Here is a 22197-nt window from a genome sequence, read left to right as displayed (position 1 = left end):
ATTTGTCAAAGAAGCAAATAACTTATGCTATTCAAATAACACACTTTCGTTTTATATTGGAATAATTAATTAATTATTCGAATTTTAACACTATTACTCTTTATGATGATTTCAGAAATACTTCAAATACTTTCAAATACATCTGAGATCTTTATAAATAAATTACTTTCTTATATTCTTTGCTTCGTTAAAAAATAAAAACACCTACGAATTATAAATAAAATATTTTTTATTTTCATTCATCACTTGATTTTGCTTTTTTAAGAAGTAGTCAGTGTATACAACCAATAGAACTCATCTATATCTTAACCAAATTTGGCATAGATGTAAACCGCGAGTTGCTTAGTGCGTATCTAAAATATCTTCGTGTACTATTTTCGGTTCCCGATTTATAAGCTTCTAATAAAGATACGCTGAAATCAGTGAAGAATGAACTACAGCTCAACGTGGGATCCGAACCACATGAGCTCCCACTGGGAATCGAACCCGGATCTCCCGCGCCAAAGGCGCGTGCGCTCTCCACATAACCACCCTTTATGGAATGTAGCCTGAAGGAGAGTTACACTACTAAAAGTTATATATAATTGAACAGGTTTAGAAGCGTTAAAAACTTGTATTTTATGGTGAGAAAATCCGGAGGCTAAAAACGTTCGAACTACATACCCTTGAAAAATTTTCAAATATTTATTTTAAAAGGCAAAAAGTCGTGCAGTAGTGTGTGTACTCTCCTCCAATGGACAAGATGCAGGCCATCCTCTTGAACCCAAAGTGTAAATAGCTTTTCCGAGATCAGTGTTCTGTTTGTTTATGTATGCGAGACTTTAGAACGCTTGCTTATCTTCTTTTCTGCTACTGACGTTAATATTTCCTGCCAAAATGGTTCCAGGAGTCCACACACACACACATTTCCTGTGGTAGTAATAATTCATCGTGCGTATAAGTGAAATACTGGTGGAATAATTCTGGACGTTTAGATATGATCTTACTTTTCTCAAGTATGTTTCTATCAGCTACAAATAACAGAATAACATTGCAATGTATTTTATACTTTAATCTCTCGGACCATAGATGGTAATGTCAAGATGTTGTGCTTGTATTGACATATTCTAAAATCTTCAATAATACGTATAAATATTTTAGAATTGAATTTATAGTTCATTTGTAAAATAGGGAATGACGAATGCTTTCATGATTAATTTTGCACTCATTTGGTATCTCACAGCACGTAAACGGTCTGAAAATATTTAAAATTTAAAAATTTGCTCATGAGCACATTCTATCACGTTGCAAAAGGATACAAATGGGTTTTAATATTTTAGTTCGAAACATGGATCTGTTTATTTATTTACTAGCTGAACCTACCTGCGCTCACTATAAAGCGCATCGTTCACATATGAGCATGAATCTCCTTGTTATTCCTCACATCAGTACATGTCCCTTTATAGACACAAGTGAAAGACGTCTTGATTTTTAAAAAATCGGCAAAGAGTACCATAAAGGGGATATTATTTTCTGAATATCTCGCACCGTTTGCGAGATTTGAGCATACTCCCGTAGGAATTTCTAATTTATGTGTGACTAGCAGCGTTCACCCCGCTTCGCTGCGGTCACCCCGGAACGCAATAAACTTTGTTACTTAGATAATTTTTACTTTTTCGCTTTCAAGTGATATGATAAAAACCATAGAAGATTGCAGTAAATGTTAAAATTATATCGCCTGTCATTTATGTTAACCCGCCCCGCTTCGCTGCGGTCACCCCCGAACGCAATAAACTTTGTTACTTAGATAATTTTTACTTTTTCGCTTTCAAGTGATATGATAAAAACCATTATAACGCCTGTCATTTATGTTAACCCGCCGAGTGACACGGTCATGCGGGTTGCATATACATACGTTTTATTTTTATACCTATGATGAACTAACAAAGAATTTGTACGTAATGGACACCTGAATGGTCAATTATCTCAAGACACTGGTAATTGAAAATTAAAGTGATATGATAAAAACCATCTAGGGTCCAAATCCTAATAACCCCCCAAAAATAAAAGAAATTGGTTCAGCCGTATTAGCGTGATGAGCGGACAAAGGATTTGTACGTTCTCTTTTATATATATAGATAGATCAGTGTTTTCTTTCTTCTTACATGCAGTATGTAATAAGCAAATACATTACACACACAATTAGTTATAATGTCAGTGATATGGTGTTCGTTGGGCAAATACACACCAAACAATATTCATCTTAGACTGGAGAAACGGTTATCATTTGTTTTTCATTATAATTTGGCTATAAAACTAATGCTTGAGATATATATATATATAACCCCGGTATACAAATATAACTCGTAGGCTATTCAACACTTCCATTGTACCCCTAAAAAAATGTAATAAAGACTTAACGGCCATTTTTAAAATATTCAATTAGAACTGGACAGTCTACACAAAATTTGCAATCGATCAGTGAAAACGGCATCTTTCTATAACCTGTGGTTCCCAAGAACTCACTGTTGAAAAGATTGGCCACAAAGGTATTAACTTTTCTTGACCACAAACATATAAACCTAACATTTTAATGTATTGATAAAGGTTTGTGTCAGGTACAGAACGGCTTTCTTCATACTTTCAAGATCATTTTGCAATAATCAGTTTCAGTTTAAATAATCCAGCAAACTTAATACATTTTTAGAGGCAGATGCAACCAAATTTTCTGCATGAAATTTAAGAAGTATTCTACTTATCATTTGGTACATTTTTTAATTGATAGTGATGCAATTTGTAAGACGACATAATGCTTTGTAAATCGCGATTATAGGGAAGTTGCTTATTGTTTCTTTCTTCCTTTCTTTACAGGAGACTAGTGAAAAACTACCAACCAAAGAAAAAAGACGAGGAAGATTATCAGTAAGTATTTCTTACCATGTGCTATTACCCTATATTCCGATTAAAATAAGTACTATATTGACAGTGAGAGATGAATAAGGGAAGTGTAAGGATTGCTGTAAGAACTGCATGTAGATTTTCTGAGAACATTTGACTTCTGCTTTGCATCTTGGGATGGAACAAATCTTTACTTGGCATTGCCAAACAGAAGTAATTCTTTGACTCCTTCGAACAGTGATATGTTCCCGCACACTGCTGTAATATTTACAGCACTGGTTAGTTACAGATTTTTCGATTATTACATATGTGTAAATAGAGGTTGACATTCTTTAGATTTAATTGAGGATCACAGTGTTTGTGAAAGTAGCTAACTAATAGAAACAGGAGAATGGATTCGAGAACAAAGTTTTCGGGGAAGTTCTAGGTACAGTGAGCGACAAAAGGTCTTTCCGTTTGTTAAAAGTTATTTTGGGAATAACGGTAGTATGACTGGAAAGTACAGAAAATTACATTCTTTTTAATTTACTGAAAACTGTACTCAAATTGATCTTCCATTCTGAAGTTGTTTAGGAAAATAATTTCATCAAACGGAAAGAATTTTTGTCGCCGACTCGGCAAAAAAGGGACAAAATGAGCGAATAGAGAAATTTAAGCAGAAAATTGTTATACAGTAGGAACTCGATTAACAGTCACCCTCTGGACCGGGATCATGACGGTTAAGCGAATAGACGGATAACAGAAATATCGTTATAAACCTCTACAGTAAGTTGATTTAAAAGGTTCTGGAAGAAATAAATAACCTTATACAAGTGAATAATACTTATAATGATTGAACAGGACCAGAGTAATCCGTATTCCTTCCATGTTACACTAATATAGGTTCGTCTTGAAAATAATTCATAACAGTTTGGAATTTAATTTCTGGTATCTTGAGTGTTTCAAGTCCATGCTTTTCTCCATAAGGGTTTCAGTACTGTACCAAGTATTTATGTGGAAACTAGCATGACCGGAAGTGACGCATGACTATTTCAGTCCATTTCACTTACACTTTATTCCGTGCTCTACACGGCGCACGGCGTCAATTACGGCACATTTAAAGTACAGTACTGTCCGGAGCAGTGACGGATAATAGAGAGTGACGGTTAATCGAGTTTCTACTGTACTTTGTTTTGAAATAATGATCTCATTTGCTCACAAAATATTAATATTTCTTTGAATTAATTCTGAGAATTAGGGCATAGGGCTTTTGAAAGGGAATTGGGTAGCCAGATAAACTTTAACCAAGAATATTAAATGTGATTATATTTAAATTGAGATATTTAAGGTGGGCATGAAATGTCACTTAAATATGGAATGCACTGGTGGTATATATAGTTGGGAAATTCTTCTAGAAGGAACCTTGAATAGGACAGGATGTGGTGGGAGATGATATGAATTAGATTCTTAAACAGATAAATAATAATCCTAATTGATTTGAACCGGCATAAGATAAGTTTCGTTTCTACGGCAATGGACCGTTGGTATTCCTTAACCCATATAGTTAGTTAATACAACTTAGCAACATACCATTCGGCCTACTGCCGTTCTACACATACCTGCTATATTCACTTAGAAGCAAGTGCATATTATTGACTGTAGTCACTAAAATAATTTACAGAAGTTGAATATAATCTAACGTAACATTTCAACATAGCCGATGCAACATAAGGGACTCCGGACAATCCAGATGTACTACAAAAGGCTGTTTTGATAGTAATGCGGAGTTCTTAGGTATAAAAATCTGGAGATTTCGTTAGTGTGAAACTAACTTCTCAAATAATAGTATTCTGACAAATTGCTATGTTTTGTAAATACTTTTGAAGATATTGAAACCACTAGTAAATAAAATTCTCACTTCATAACTCCAGTTCGTATCTGTTCTTATATTGTTGTTACTAGTATCACGTGAACGACAATTCTATAAAATACCTGATCCGTGTACATCGCTGTCCTAACAGCTGTAGTTCGTCTGGATTATATATGCTTAACGCAACATCCGAACTACGATAATCCCGAATCTTTGAAAGATGAGTTCCTGGGAGCTTTATTTATTCTGAATGAAACATCTTTTTCAGTATATACCGTAGTCTTATGTTATTTACAAACCTTGACTCCACTATGAATAAAGCAAGGAGCGTTTGTACCAATTTCAGATCTGTACTAAAAATATGTGGATGTGAGTTTTGAGCTTAAATGCGAATGCTTATTTCTAACTACAGTTATACAAATCGCAAGAGTGCGGGTAGTAAGTCAGAATATTTAAAGGGAACTTGGAATTTGCGGCGACCGAGCCTAATGGGATATCTTCTTTCTTGTTGAAGCTCAGTTTGCGTGCTGCATCTTATAAAACTGAAAATTTGTGATGACCATGCGAGCCGAATTCATCAGAAGTCATTTCTTTGGCTCTGATTAACTTAACCTTGTTCCACTTCGAAGGATTGTACTACCTCATAGCTCCTAATAGAACTCAGTTACTAATATAAGGGGAAATTGAATCATTGCTGAAACACTCCCTACTTTAAGGTATTAGAAGTCTATTATACTATTACATGATGCTAACGATTGTATTTAGTAAGCATATTTTTTATTTTCTAAGGAGATAGTTCATCAACCTACTACCCGCAATGTGAATTCGTGTTGTTAGATGTTCGGGTGGTCAATTCTACTATAAAATCGTCACTCTCGAGGTTAGATCTCCGTTTTGCGTTAAGTTTTAGAACGGTATCAAACATTGTATTATTTATTGCAGTTCGTTGGAACATAAGTCTGTAGCGCATTCAGGCGAGCCTTACAGATCAATTTATTGTATATTTTTCTTTATTGTTCGTATATAATGTAAAGCGATGCAACTAAGGAGCTCTGTACGTACACATACCGGCAAGTTGACGGTTAGAAGATACCAAATTTCATGAGACCTCCATAAACTAAGAGGTGACTTCTCATGAATTTCATCATGGTTACCAGGCAGTCTTTTCAGAAATTGTCACAGGTAATTTCTGTGCTACGGGAGTGAGCAGCTACCGTTAATAACTTAAACGTGGACAGCATAATAATCGGGAATAAAAATTTACCCTATAAAGAGTGAGACATGTTTATGATCAACGTATCGATAAGGTCAAATACAAACTATTTGATAAAAGATAGAATTTTTACCTTCGCAACCACACACTTTAGGGGCTGTTCACACAAGAGGTGCTTTATGCTTAGGGAACATTTTTAGAATAACCTGATACGTCTAATTCATGTCATATTGTCACGTACTAAGTTTATCAAATTCATTTTGTGCACTAAATTGAAAGTGACTATGGGCGTTTCGATTTCATATTATTTAGTGACATCCATATAGAAAACCAACAACCAGAGTTGAACATCTTCGTCAGTATGGAAACTGCCATATAGCGCAGTTTCTGGTGTCGCAGCGTTATTACGTGCAGTGATATAAGACAGAAGGATGTTTCGTCTTCTGTTCCATGTCATATATGGCTTCCAACTAAGCAGGATAAAATTATTAAAAAATCAAACGTTTTAACATCCATATTTTACAATTACAGACAGACCTAATTTCTCACTTAGAGTAGTACCAAAGCATCAAGTGCCCTCTCCTAAGTTTGAGATGCATATTAATCAATAGTAGTATAGTTGAGGGGTGTCATTTACGGAGAGCACAGGGCCTCCTGAGTTTGAGAAACATGTGCTTTTTAATATATTGTAGACGAATATGAAACGTGAAATATAAGGTGGACAATCTTGCCCCACTTCCCCTAGCAAAACGAAATGATGCTATTGGTATATCTGTATTCTTTTGCTTTTCATCTATCTCACAGTGCTGGATCAAAATCATAAATGCGCCTTCATCGATATTCAAACTGGGAACCACGTGTTTTGAAGGTACACGAATTACCAATTTTAAAATAAGTTAGTTTTTTTTTTCAGGTATACAGAATATAAACTCAATGAATAAATCATTATTCCGAACAAGTTTTTTTTTTTCTTAACCTAACAAATAATTATGTAACAGTTTCTCGCTTCCAAAACTGAAGAACGGAATTTTTAACATATTAAGAAAAATAACAGTTTATTTATTCAGTAAAAACCCATTATTCATTGCATCAGAGCCGAGTATCTATAAAAATCCGATTTTATCTTACTATGTATGGAAATTGTCATATCCACAAACATTAACTTCCTTCCTTAGCACGCACCCACCAACTCGCGAACATGAAATTTTCCTCTGCATAATGGTAAACGTAACTGTTGGCGGTCGACAAAATTGGAGGAGGCTGTGTGTGCATGCACTTACTCAAAGTAAAGTATATTAAAGCGAATTTTGCATGCAGTAGAATACAGTTGTTTGCTGGCTTGTGTGAACAGCCCCTAAGATATTGGTGTGCAATTTCGAAGCTCTTCGTCATTTTCAAAGGAAACCGTGCATTGTTGAAAATAAAATAAAACAGTAAGAGCTCCCATCAGATGGGGGCGAGAATCAGATAATATGGTGGGTGTGATGGCTTACTAACGATCCAGATTATATATTCTGTTCCGTGATTTGCTGTATGTGGACGTATATTTTCATGTTGCATTTTATCGCGCTACAGTGAATGTTTCTGCCACATTAACTCGGTTCGATTCTGCAATACTGACAATACAAATTGATCTTTATATTGGAGTCATGGTGACTCAGTGGTAGAGCATTCACCTTTGGTTCGAGCCCAGTTTGCCCCAAGTGGGCTTTGTGGTGGACATACACGGTGTGGGGTTTTCTCGGGGTGCTCCTGTTTCTTCCCACATTTTTCATTCCACCATTTCATTCATTCTCATCATCACCGTCTCCTTTAGCCTACCCTGTATAATCATTTCATTTTTTGTGTTTGCTACAATTAAATTACCGTACACAATCAGAAATTCACAGTTACATCAAGCTACCGAATATTATGATGGCAAGACGTCTGAAACACTGTATGGGAAGTATGTGCAAAATATTAAAGAACTGTAGTTGGAAAGCCTTTGGGAAAGAAGCCTTTATTTAGGTGGACCATAAGTTAGGGTAATATAATATTATCTCGCTGTTACTCTTTTCAGGGTACTACCGAAAGGAAAATGATATAAATCACGGAAAAGTATACATTTCGGGAAACAAGGAAACTAACTTACGCACTTATAATAGTTCAGCATGAACTGTTGACATTTTCATGTCATTTGTTAAATATATTCAGCCACTGACTAGAAGCTACTCTTGCTAGCCTACGTAGAACAACGGAACTGGAAAGCAAACAAATTATACAGGGTGTTTCAAAACAACACCGACAACGTTTGGTAGGTGATTCCTGACATCAAGATAAGACAAAAAGTACAGACCAACCTGGGTGCACAAATGCTTCCTTTCGGAGTTATAGGCTGCCAAAAACATGAAAAAATAAACTTTAAAGGTCCGTAGCTCCAAATCTATGGGACCTATCGTAGGCGGGTCAAGACTTCATTTAGGAACCAACATGTGGGCTATCCAAATATCCATGTTTCAGAATCCTAAGGTACTCACACAACAATTTTTGGAGAGAGAGTTTGACTACGGTCTCATAATTTGAAGTATTCACAAAGTACCTCTATAAAAATTGTTACGGAAGTACCACAGGATTCTGAAACATGGATATTGGAATAGTTCACATACTAGTTCCTAAATAAAGTCTTGACCCGACTACGGTAGGTCCCATAGTTTCGAAGCTATGGACCTTTAAATTTCATTTTTTCATGTTTTCGGCATCTTATAACTCCGAAAGGAAGCATTTGTGCACCCAGATTGGTCTATACTTTTCTTCTTATCTTGGAGTCAGGAATCTCCTCCCAAACGTTGTCGGTGTTTTGAAAACCCTATATGTAGTGGAATCTGATAGGTAGAAAATAGATTACAGATGCGAGCAGTCCTTGGTTCGATTCCCAGTGGGGCGCTCGGTCGAAAAAGTGTGAAAGCTTTTTCAAGCCAGCTATTCCCAGTGAGGTTTTCTTGGGCTTTCCTCATTGACACCAGTCAAATACCAGGTTGGTACGTAAAATACAAGTCCTTGGCCGCTTTCTTCCTAACATGACCACAGATACCGAAAGCCCACTAATCTAATTTCTAATCCTAGATCATCACGGAAGAAGCATGAGGCCATCGTTCATTTCGTTGTCATGACCGATTCAGTTATCTCTGTGATGTCATTTGCTTTTAAGCTAGAAATCACTATGACGTGGTGTAAATAGCGGAAAATTAATACAGTATTTCATAAGGAAATATGAAAACTACATTGTGAATACAGGAAAATTTGAAGAAAATTTAAAAATCGGAAAAATGTAAAAACGCGGCTGTTCATGTTATTAGGGAAGATGGGTACCAATAAGCTTATTTGCATTAGTACAGACTTTGATCTATAGCCAACCTAAAGCCGATTGCTCACAATGGGGCCGCGTACTAGATTCTAATATACTTTCGGCTTGTCAAATACAAATAACACATTGCAAATTGACTCGAATCTGGGGCCTACCAAAATTGCTCCCAGTTGGGCCTCGAACCTTCTAAGCCCTGATTGGATCCAGTGTACGTTTTCTTCCTGTTCGAATATATATATATATATATATATATATATATATATATATAAGCCATATAATTATTTTGTTGAAGAAAATTGCGAAAGTGACATTGTTCGTTGTTTTTTATGAATATTTTTGAGCAATGGAAGAGTAATATTAATTGTGTGATGATATGGCGTCTTTTCCTCAAGAATTTGTTCCAGGAAGACTTTTTAGCTGTTTGTGTGCTGGCATTCATATTTATTCAGTAATGTCATCTGTAATTGATGTGCAGCAGTGTGAAATAGGCCTCTGCTACGAATCGATGACTCTTCCGGATGCCGTAACAGTTATTTCACTATTCCATACTGCTGTGTAGTGTATTCGTCACACTTGAAGTTCATAACATAATACTGGATGTTTAGCGCAATATGTGCTGGGGGAAGTAAGTTTATGTCCTTGAGTAATACGGAGATCGTGTCTGTGTAGGAGGTAAGGTTCTAGCCCACTTATCGTAACGCAGCTAAATGCAGTTAAGCCAGTAGAGCAGGAATAGGGTGCTCAGTTTATTTTCCTCTATTTCACAAGAAAGGTACGTGGAAAATTGAAAAAGTCAGGATTGGAAGTGAAGGAATAAGTTGAGAATTATGTTTAGGGATATCGCGTCTACAAGAATGAGTAATTTTATCTTACACATTTACCTACTCCAATTAATGTCGTTCCGATGTAAAGCTCGTTCATTGACTAATGTGTTTAATGTCACTTTTTTGACTTGTAATATATGACGTAGATCCGCAGGTTACGCCACCGGTAATCGAACCTCTTTCTCTCATACGCTAGTAAGCTCCGAGTGAGCTCTCTTTAATACAGATAAACTGTTGACTTCTTATACTTAAAAAAAAAATAAGTGATTTAATGACTGTAATTTGTGTATTTGCATCACTACAAAAAATTAAAATTGGATACTTCAGAATGGATTAGTAAAAATGTTTGACACAAGTAGAAAACTTCTGAGGTTCAATACATATGAGCATGCTAAAATTTTCAAGTATAGTCATAGTATAAGATAGGAACTAGATTCTTTCTGATCATTTATTTTACAATCAAAATTGTATCATCAATATTATGTGTGGAACCGCATTGGGTTGAAATTCTTCTTTGACTTCGTGGTTAGTACTGAAGTTGGTCTTTAAGAATGAGAGTAAATTGAGGTAGATCCATAATTTGCAACAAACTATAGAAGAAGTGAATCATGCCTTTAGTTCAAAATCGTATATAATACAGGCACCAGTGTTCGGTATGACTTAAAGAATCAGAGGAAATTTAGAGGAAGCCTAGGTTGATGAGAGAATAATAGGTAGTGTGATATTAAGTGGCCAGTAGCTTAGTCGTGTGTCAAAATAGCGTTCATGTTTTGTTTGAAGCAGGGCCTGGTTCGATGTCCGGTTGGAGTTCATATTGTTCCGATCTATAAGTTCTAGATTTGCGTCTCACCTGGTCTTGGTACTGCATTTTCATAATAGTCATCAACTTTGCATTATATGCATATATAAACAACTGAGAAATGCCTTGTTCGCGTTATGTGACGTGATATATTCATAACATGTTCTCTATTTTAACCAGTTCATTTCATCATACTATCCAAAGTCTCGAAATAAAATAAAATTTTTAGTTTTACGACTTACGATTATGTCTTTAGCCTAAAGGAGAGAGACGATTAATGAAAGTGAATGATTATAAAAGAATTGGTGGTGTAATATCGTTGAAGAGAACGGGAGAATCTTGAGAAAACCTACGAACACAATGTTGTGTACCTTAAGTTCGCGTGGCCAGGCATCGAATTAGGGACCTCTCGCACGATACTTTCCAAGTTCTAGAGATTACAGAGTTTGACTCGTTCATATTGAGCCGAAGTCAATGTGCAGCCCATCGCCATGAGATTGCCACAAGACAAGCAACAGAGCTCCTTTGTAGCTAAGCGGTAAGCGTGGGAGACCAGAGTTCGATTCCCGGCTGGAGCTCATGTGGTTCGGATTCCATGTTAACCAGTAGGTCCCGTCTCATATAGCCTCGCTGCTGAAAGGGACGTTAAAAACTCAGCGAGACAAGCAACAATATCTCGTTAGTCACACAGTAGAACAGTGTGGTCAAGCATAGTCTGATGTCACCGAAACTGAACAGATTCTGAGAGGAGTTCATTGTGGCCCTCTGCCCCACTAAGCCTACGTCGTCGCGCATCGTAGAAATGTGCCAAGTGCGTAATTTTCGTGTAGATTGTACCACTCTAAACCGTATTGCACAGAAATATACAGCACAGAGTGACATAGTTCTGGCCCACGACACCGATGCGCAGCTCTGCCGTGTCGTGACAAAACGCTGTAACTTTGGCGCAGCAGTTTTGCGAAAAAGAGCCGTAAAGTTTTCATCCGAAAATGTGATCTGTATCGTGTAGAACCAGTGTAACTAGGCAATAATGGTCAACCAATCAATTTTCACCAAATTTAATCACACAGCATTCATTTACGTAACATTACATGTAACCACGTGTTTCCAAAGTCAAGATACACTGGTTCTACACGATACAGATCACATTTTCGGATGAAAACTTTATGGCTCTTTTTCGCAAAACTGCTCCGCCAAAGTTACAGCGTTTTGTCACGACACGGCAGAGCTAGAAACCGACCTCTCATGAAGAGGACTCCGTCGTTGTTGCATGTGGTTCGGCATATGGCGACTCCGAAAATCCCCCTCCCCCATAGTGTGCGATGGTCAGCAAATGCCGCACACCGTAGGCGACAGTCAGCCACTCCATTCACAGGGATGTTCGCAAGAGCAGTGTGCACATCCTAAAACCGTATCGTGTGGCTGGGCGAAAAAGGAACTACATGAGGTTGTATGAACATAATCTCGCTGGTGATCGGTGGGAGGTTGTTACCCTTGGTGAAGCGTGGATTACTTCACAGACTGTGGTAAAGTTCGTGCCATTACATACAGAACTATTGACGCCAAGGTGCGAAGCACGTTCTTCCGTCAGTGTGCAGGCGTTTCCCAAAACTGTTCATGCTTGTGGCTGGTTTCTTGTACAGTGGCAAACTATGTCTCCGAAAAGTGGAACAAAACGTCAAAATCAACGCTGCATAGTAGGAGACTCATGTCCTGACTAAAATGTACCAGCACGAAATCCCAACATTGTACGAACAAACGTGAACTAGGTTGAACTGCACCAATACAAGGTATCCAGACACACAGCAAAAACATAGCTGGAATCCCATCGCCGTATAGAACAGGAAACTGGGTTGTGGCATTTCCCTTCTCTGACATCCCTGTCAAGAGTCCAGATTCCAGCCCAATGGACTTCCCAAGAGGCGCCTTTTCCATTATCGAGTCCACACCATCTCCGACCAGTAGTAGGCCTGCAAAGAAGAGTGGGATGTATTAATAATGCAATGGTTTCCTGCAATGGAGACTCAGATGTCGTACAATAGTCAGTAGACCGGTGATGAAAACACGGCATATCCTAAGTATGTGGCACGTTCAAATTCGACTCAATACAAATGAATCAACCTCGGTAAATGTAGAATTTTCTTTCTTCTTCACTTGTTTTGAAGAAAACCGTAAAAGTAGCGCAGAAGGGACAGAATGTGTGTATTTAGGCGGAGACACTTTTTAGTATTCATACCCAAGCGGAAACAAAGATTTAGATGATTTTTCTTTTGTCAGTTGTTACATGTAGGTATTATCTGATTGATGAGACTTCCCAAGTCAGTTGTTCGTAATTTTTGTCTTTTTGTCACGGCTAATTAAGTAGTATCTAAAGTCCAAATGTGTCATAAAATCTCAGAATTCTTCGACGAAAACCATTTGGAAAATGCAATGGTTTGACAATACCGAATAACTATAACCGTTGAATACATACTGTATGTCATTTTAAGCGTTAATGTTCAATTGTTCAAAACCGAAGGAGACTGACACTCATGAGTAATACAAATGATGAATAAAAGCCAACCGGTAGCAGTTATTTTTTTATCTTCTCAATATGCTGGCGCCACAAAAGACGAACAATTCCAGGTATATGTTGTGTCGTGTGGGATGCCAGACAGCTAAACAGCTTGCGCGTGGGTTTATGTGGATTTGCGAGTTTTCAGGATCAGTCACTATTTGTGGGCGGTTGTATTTAAAAATATTTTTTTTTTTTAAATGTTAAACTATGAAGTTAAATTCTTAAATTGAATTATCGTAGGGTTACTATATTTCTCTTATTCCAAGGCGGTACACTTTGGGTGTTAAACTTTCCAAATGCGGACAATTTGGTGGGAGGCTTACTTTTCCTTCTTCTGTCGGTGGAAAGTTCTACACGTTATTTTATTCCTGATGGATAGGGGCACGAGTTTTTCGCAAGTTGCAAAATCGCGAAAGTTTTCCTACAAAGCCGAGAGTTAGTTTTCCAACGAACTACATCAGATTGAGTAAGGAAATAGGTATTTCAAAGTCGCGACAAAATGCGATAATTGACATTTTGAGCGAAATGTGCCGCAAAACGCGACAAATTGCGAATTTTTAAAAACGCCAATTTTAGTTAAAATACAGAAATAAAAAGTACAATTTTTCAAAGTGGAGAAAAATTGAAACTTAAATAACTTGTGCCTGTCAGCAATATGGCTTCCAATAACGAATACTGAAGGATTTTTTTTTTTTTTTTGTTTGTTTGTTTGTTTTTAAAATACAGCTTGGTAATCAATGGTAGAAAGCTACAAATGAAAGAAGAAAATATTGAAACATACAACATGCTGCACTTTTCATCAGAATAATAATTTGCAGACGAGATATACTAGAAGATATTGCACTAATGTATTGTATATCCATATATGATTTTTGCATGTATATATGTTTTCGGTGTATAACTAATACAATGTGTGGTGTTTTGTGATGGCAATCATGTGATGATACTTTGCTAGTGTATTTTAAGTTTTTGGACTTGTAAAAGAAGAAAGAAGTAATTTGTTGTTAGTAACTGCTTAAAGAATAACTTCATTGTCCTAAGTAGCATTATTGATTTATTGCTTATTACTTACATTGGGCTTACATTAGAATTTGTATAATTTATATTAGAGTTTGTAAATTAATTTACTTAGCGACAAAATGAGAAATTTTATATATCAAAATGCGTCAAAATACGAAATTTTTAATTTCAAATTGTGAAAAACTCCTGCCCCTACTGATGGATGTATCTGTAACAGGTATTTGTCGAATGTAAAAATTATGTCTTTTTCATTTGTGGTTTATGTATGTTTATTGATTTTTAAAAAAAATGAAACTTAAGTGGGCCGCTTAAAGGGTCCATTCAATATCAGTGTTACTATCAATTAACCATAATTTCCTATGAAAACCACAAAATTTTAACTGTGCAATTGTGAAGTTGTCTGGGTCAATTTGGCTATATAAAAGGTAAAAATGTGTTCCCATTGAAGACAAGCCAAATACGAAGGCCGCGGTGGCTCAGTGGTAGAGCGTTCACCTCGGTGCTTGGGATTTCGGGTTCAAACCCTGCACCTGCCAAGTGAACTTTGTGGTGGACAAACACCGTGTGCATGGGTTTTCTCTTAGTTCTCCCGTTTCCTCCCACTTTCTTCATTCCACCATTTTATTCATCTGTCATCATCACCGTCTCCTTTAGCCTAATCGGCATAACCATGCGACGTAAAACTCAAAAATTTCATTTCATTTACAAGCTTAATACGGACCACCGTGTATATTTATAACTAGATGTGACACTTCAATAACAAACAATGTACTATTACTCTTGTTACTAATTGCAGCTCTATCCAAAATAGGTAGAAAAATCAATTCATATGCGTGGATATATATCTAAGATTAACTACTTTTAAATGAACAAACATTGCAAATATAGAAAATAGTTGGACGAGTGCATTCACCTTTATAAACAGGATGTTTGGAGTTTTGTCTTCAGTGACATTCGTCGTGACTAATCCAAGGCTTTCCTTCGATGAATTAGTTAGTATGTAGTAACTTTTTCTTCATATCAGTGAACTCATTGAGGACAAGGTATATAGGAGTACACTCTATCTATTAAATTTTGATGGAGAGGTACTTTACACCTTCAGTGTAATAATACACCATAATTTCTTCTATTTTTGCATTACATGTCAATTATAAAGTGCAACAGTGGGTTACTTATTCTACGGTTCTTTGTTATATATAGCTTCAAGGCCAACATAATTAAAACATAATTTAGAATTGCATATAACTTCTTACACAATCAAACTTTGCTTGTGTATGTACGAGAGTAGGTCAGTAAGTATCTGCAATTTTTATTATTTATTACCATAAAAGTACCTGGTCCACCGTTACACAAGGTTTCGGATGCCCTCTGCCAAAAAGGTTTTTGGTTGCGCAGCAAGCCCCGGATGCACCGCTCCCTTGACTTGTTAATTGGAGCTGAATCGACAGCCTCTGAGAGCATCTTTAAGTGAACCAAACAGATGGTAATCTGAGGGGGCGAAATTGGAACTGTATGCAGTATGCTTTCAACACCTCGAAACGCAGCGTCTGAAGAATTTGATCGGTATGGGCGGCGGCGTCTGATTAGAACAATTTCAGTCCGTTCTTGGTGGATGAGAGCCATGTTGCATCCTTGAACAAAAATCAAAACTCATTGCATGATGTAATATGCAATGTTTGCTTCGCAAAATGTCATTACTAATTAAAGTTAGGTGAGAAATAACTTCAGATTCGTATTTCTATTGGAATTTTAGCGTAAAATCGTGTGTCGCATACCCATTTCCCATTTGAAGTATTGGACTTGAATTCAAAATGGCGGATTTCAAGATGGCTGCCATGATGCCAATTGGCGCCATCTGGTGCGCTCCCACCTCAGTTACCCACAGCCAAAGTGTCGTCATCTTTCAAGCCGTTTCCAAATTACAAGAGTGGTACAAGACTTTTAGTCGTAAAAATGGGATGATGGCGGTGGGTATATAAATTAAAAGTAGTAAACAGTACAGTAGTAGTAACAGTAGTAGTGGTAAAGAGCAGTAAAAACAATAAAATATTAGTGTCAATAAAATAAGTACCAGAAAGTGGATTGTCTTTGTGGAGCAGTTGTTAAATTGGCTGTTTGATAAAAATAAATAAATAAATGTAATCTGGCGTGAAAGCACTTATGTTGATATGTTTGGACGTACAGGGTGATCTGAATGAAATGGAAGCTGTAGTTTTGCGTCCTACGATTATGTCCTATAGGACACAGGGAATTCGTAATTAATAAAAAGCGATGGATAATGAAATAATTGGTGGAATGAAAATTGGGAAGAGATGGGAGAACTGAAAAATCCATGGATACATTGTCCAACTCAGTCACATGGCTGTGGATCGAACCAAGGACCTTTCTCACCAGAGGTCAGCACTCCACCACTGACCCATTGTGTAAATTACTTTCGCAGTGTTTCGAAAAATATGAAAAAGTTGCAGCGGGTTGATGAGCTCACGTGTACGTTAAAGATATACCGTACATAATGAGCTTGTCATTTCAGCAGAAAAAGTAGTTTCGATTCGTGTTCATTGAAAATGATGATAGGATTCCTTTTGTTATATTTATTAAAGGCAAAATGCAAAATATGCTGGAAAATTGAAAATAATTTGGAATAAACTGTAATTATACAATATACAATATTTTTATACAACTTGTAAAGCAAGTGGGTTGACTTCTCGCCAGCTGTCTGTACCACGCGCAAAGACAACATGACAAATCTGAAAAACAGTTGTTGGCACTCCCGAGATTTATAACATAAATAAATCCTTTAGGGAAAAAAAAATATGAATCACAAGTATTCGCGTAGTCCTACTGTTTTGTGTTTTGCTAAAAAGCTCACATGTTTTTCATAACACCACGTGCAACTAAGATGTGATACGTTGTTGAAACATGAAAAGTAAGCCTTTTCACGTATGTGTAAGCTTGCAGCGTGATTCAAATTTAAAACCAAGGTCATACACAGTCACACCACACATGCAACGAACATTGAGTTTGCAATGACAATGACAGTCGGCTTACATGCGTTTGTAATGTATACATTACACTGGGGCCGGTTGGAGGTGCATAAACTTTGTAGTCGTCAACAAAAACACTTATCCCCTTTCCCCTCTGCAAGTTTTCATGTTAATAAGTCAACAAACGAATTTTAGTAGTTTTCAGTGGCGTATATTCAAACCTTAATACACGTAGTTTCAAGTTGGATTTCTATTGGAAGCACAACAGACGAATTTATTTACAGTTTTCTTTGTCGCATATTAAAGCGTGTAGTTCGGAGCTCAATTTCTGGTGGAACCTAAAAGATTTCCGTATAGATTAGTGGCGATCCGTTAACTGAAACGGTGATAAGTTATTCAATGCTTGAACTGTAGTAATAGAGGAAATCAATAAAAAGCATTTTTAAATATAAGACTTCTTACCTCTGTCGTAGAAAATTCGTGGATTCGAGTTTGAATGCAGTGGGCCTTTTAACCTTATCCAGATCCCCTAGTTCGCAGATGGATGAACTACGGCCCGCGAGCCATGTGCAACCCGCTGAAAGGTTCTGTCTGGCCCACAACATGAATTTAACTTCACTTTTAATAATCAATGCCTCCCAATTTAAACCACAATTATGAGAAACTTCTAAAAATGCATGTGATATCCCCTTCGTTATCTCTGAATTATTAGTTGTGCTTAGTTAGTGGTGGATCTAAACCAAAGCCGGGGGCATAGGCCCCCCAGTTTTTGAGTGACAAAAATAGTTCAACCTATTATATATATATTTTTGAAAGTTTATTATAAAATCATAGTTTGAGGTCTGGCTGCCACCCCCTGGACGGTTTTACTTTCTGGATCCGCCACTGTGCTTAGTAGCTAGGCTATTACAAGAATTTGTAAAATGTATCAAATTATGTTGGCTTGCTTAATGTTTTTCCTTGTCCTCCTCCTAAAAGAAAAAAAAAAATTGCCCAGCACTGTCCTAGTTGATCCCAAATAAATTTTCCGAAAGTCAAATAGTCAATTTGTTTCGTTGCTCCCGAAATTTGTTGATTCGTCGTATTTCATGGTGATTGGTAAGCAAAATCGTTGGCTCACCATTTCTTCTGGAAATAAGTTTCAAAAGCACTCCTAAAATGACTTATGCAAAGTTCAGACGTGGTAAAATGTCATTTTAACATCCTAAAACGGTATATTTGCTCTATACCATAAAAATCATTAGATAATAAATAAATAAATAAATTAATTAATAGAGATATTAGTTAGACGTATGTGATTATCACATTCTTGTTCCGTCTTGTGTACTAATAACGCTAATGATCATTTGCATGGGCCACGGTGGCTCAGTGGTAGTGTTCACCTCTGGTGTTTGGGGTTCCTGGTTCGATCCCAGCTCGCGCCAAGTGGAATTTGTGGTAGACAGGCTTATTAAAATACAGAGGTTTTGAAGAATAATTTTAACACACAAACTTTATGGAAAATACTATTTAAACAATTTATTTAAAGTACATACACATACTCAAAATGTTTGTCTCTGTTCGTGAAATCACAATGTTTGTCTGTGTTCGTGAAATCACAGACAACCGTAAATGAAAGATTTGAAAGCCAAAGTTATAGGTTGGAGGTCAGTCGCTTTTAATTGCCATTGTAGCATTTTAATAGATAGATACTTGGACAACTAGAAAAGATGGAAAATACTAGTAACTACCATGCATCACCTACAACAGTAAAGTAAGGAAATACCTGTAAATTAGTCACCCTTATACACCTGTAACACGAACAGAAAGAAAATGCTTTTGTATTAGTCACATTAATTGCCTTCAACAGGAATAGAAAGGCAACACGTGAAAACTAATTTTTTTTTCTAATCTGCATAAAGTGTTAGATTGTTGGCCTGCCTTATACATGTATAGAAAATTGAAGATTGCCCAAACACTTTGTGTGTGAATTCTGTAATAATGACGTGGTTGATGAATACCATAAATGTATCCTAATATGAGAAAATACTCTCGTACCTCAAATCAGCTCAAGTTTTACCAATTTATTTAAAGCAGAGCCAGCTACGAATTATTAATTTAGTAGCGAGGGAGGGGGGGGGGGGAGAACCGAAATGAAAAAGTAGGAAAATGAAAAGTGTAGGTGACAGGTATATACAGGAAGCGTCAACCATTTCCGAAATTGCCGTCGACCAGTGTTAATGAATTATTATCGAGATTTAAAAGTAGGAAAAAGAAAGGCAGTTCGAGCTACATTCAGAAGTTCGTTCAGCTGCAAGCGGTTTTATAGACTTCCATGTTTTGTTTCCTCTGACGTGTATGTATGTATGTAGTGTGTTTACAATACATCTTGAAGTAGGACAAGTACGTCGAATAATAAAAGAAAATAAAAAGTACGTATGTATGGCCATCTCGTACTGCAAGTATTAGACGTGAAAACTCGTGGATTTTTTTCTCTGCTGACTGCAAAAATGCAGGTGTTGATGAATTTCCCTTCAGCAAGTTAATAGTTAAGAGTCAAATCCAATTAGTTTTCTTAATTTTATTTTGTTTCGAACATTATTCTTATATTAATAGAATTAACACGACTATCTATCTATGGGTCCTCAACTGTAATTACCAGGGGGCACCGTGGCTCAGTGCTAGAGCGCTTACCTCTGGTGCGTGAAGCTGGTTCGATTCCCGGTTAAGTGCTGGACAACATAATGTTTGTGGGTTTTCTCGGTACTGCCATTTCCTCTCACTTTCTCATTCCACCAGTCTTAACAGAGTCATTCACTTGCCTTAATCATCGTCTTCCTTAGCGTAAAGAGCATAACGTGGAACGTTAATCCGTAAGATTTCATTTCATTTCCACGGTACTCATTTGGCTACAACGCTATATCACTTCTTAAAAAATATATGGCGACACTATGGAGTGCATTTATTTATTTATATGTATAGTTCTAGATACAGCTTGTTGGCCATTTTCACTGAAACATATAACAGAATAATAATCTTAAATAATAAATATGTACATAATATTTACAACTTAATTTTGCATAATCGTCTTCGGTGCCAGCGGTCGCTGGTTCGATTCCCGGTGGGGTCACTCGGTCGAAAAAGTGTAAACCGCTTTTTCAGGCCAGCCATCCTGAATGAAGTTTCCCTGGGTTTTCTTCATTCACACCAGGCAAATACCAGGGTGGTACCCAACTTATAGGTCCCAGGCCGCTTCCTTCCTTCCCTTTCCCCAGATAGTGTGCTCGCCGAGGAGCGTCATCCCTCATACGTGATGGGCTAAATTGTCTTAGAAAGCTCAGAAATCTAAATCTTAATCCAAATCCTTAATTTTGCATAACTGAAAATTCTTTCAAGAGTAAAGAAATATCTGTGATGAAGGTCTGTTGAATTCGGTTGAAAGTCTGTACATGAACGACCTCTGGACTGTCGCATATCTAGGTTTCGGAACAGAATAAAACTCGTATCTCGTCTTACGCGAATAGGTACTTTGAAATTAACTGTTTAATTTTACTGGAAAGTGACAGTTTATTTTTGCTATTTTATGTAGAAACAAAACCAGCGTTTCTGGTGAGTAGTGTGTGACATACGTACCTCTGAAACTTCGTGTCGAAGAGTCCATAGACCAAATAGGCGAAAAGTACTCCAATACAGGAATACCCTGACAAATTGAGCTGATGACCAAATTAGAAGGGTAACCATCTACATTAGGTAGCCGCATATCTGAGTCCATGTAGACTCATGTCCAAAATGATTGTCGCATATCTATAATTGTCTTCTTGTAAGAATATAATTTGATAATGATTTTGCAAGGTACTTTTTAATACTGATACTATGTGTATAATCGGGAAATTTATATTTGTGGCAAATTTCATAGGAAAAGCATTAGAAATACGAAAATTAGAATGAGTAAAACAAAATGTTGCTAAATGGACAAGAAAGTTGTATTTTCGTTTTATTGTTCTTATTTACTGCTCTTTTGACATGAAAATTGCCACATACATGTCTGCCGATTATGCGCATACTAACATTATAAAAAAAAACCGGGAGAATTCGTTATCAAATTATATTCCTACAACAACATATCTATAGATATGCGACAATAATTTTGGACATGAATGTACCTTTGTACAGTAACCGACATAAATCCTTTCCGTTTGATGAAATTAGTTTCGTAAATAATTTGAGAATGGAAGGACAGTTTGAGTACAGTTTTTAGTATTTCCCATTGTACAAGCTTTACTTTCAACAGACTAAAATCTGATTTAAACTACTCGCTGAACAAAACAAGACGTTTATTGTTTAAAAAAAAAAAAGTGTAAAAGTTTCGCCAACTATTCACTTAGGCTTCATCTGATGAAGCTAAAGTGGATATTTGGCGAAACTGTTACACGTTAGTAATTTTTATAATAAACGTATTGTAAGTTTCTACTAGATGAAAAAGAATGCAATTTTCTGTATGTTCCAGCCGTACCACCCTTACTCCCAAAATATTTTTTTTCAAACGGAAATAACTTTTTACGCTGACTGTACTGTTGTACTAAATAGGTGAATCCACAATTTCTCTGTTTTAAAGCATAGGTGGTGATCCTTCGGCAACTATACTGAGCACCATTTACGTGATATGTGTTAAACTGTCCGTCACAATGATGGATTCTACTCAACTTGAAAACCTTGTTCTACTGCACCAGCCTCTGGTGATGGAACAATAGT

General features: G+C 36.6%; 1 protein-coding gene across 3 annotated transcripts in view; it reads left to right on the top strand.

Moving 5' to 3' along the window:
- Cip4 (formin-binding protein 1-like Cip4) overlaps positions 1–22197 on the top strand; it is a 278849-nt gene that overhangs the window by 187783 nt on the left and 68869 nt on the right. For all 3 annotated transcript variants that reach the window (XM_081764189.1, XM_081764188.1, XM_081764187.1), the window contains exon 3: positions 2851–2901. In XM_081764189.1, coding sequence (XP_081620315.1) covers positions 2851–2901 — 51 coding nt within the window. The remainder of the gene's footprint in view (positions 1–2850; positions 2902–22197) is intronic.

Source organism: Thermobia domestica, chromosome 7, assembly GCF_964235325.1.
Source record: "Thermobia domestica chromosome 7, izTheDome1.hap1.1, whole genome shotgun sequence".
In the NCBI taxonomy this organism is placed as follows: Eukaryota; Metazoa; Arthropoda; class Insecta; order Zygentoma; family Lepismatidae; genus Thermobia; species Thermobia domestica.
The sequence above is the reverse complement of the archived record's forward strand: the minus strand, read 5'-3'. Positions and strand labels throughout refer to the sequence as shown.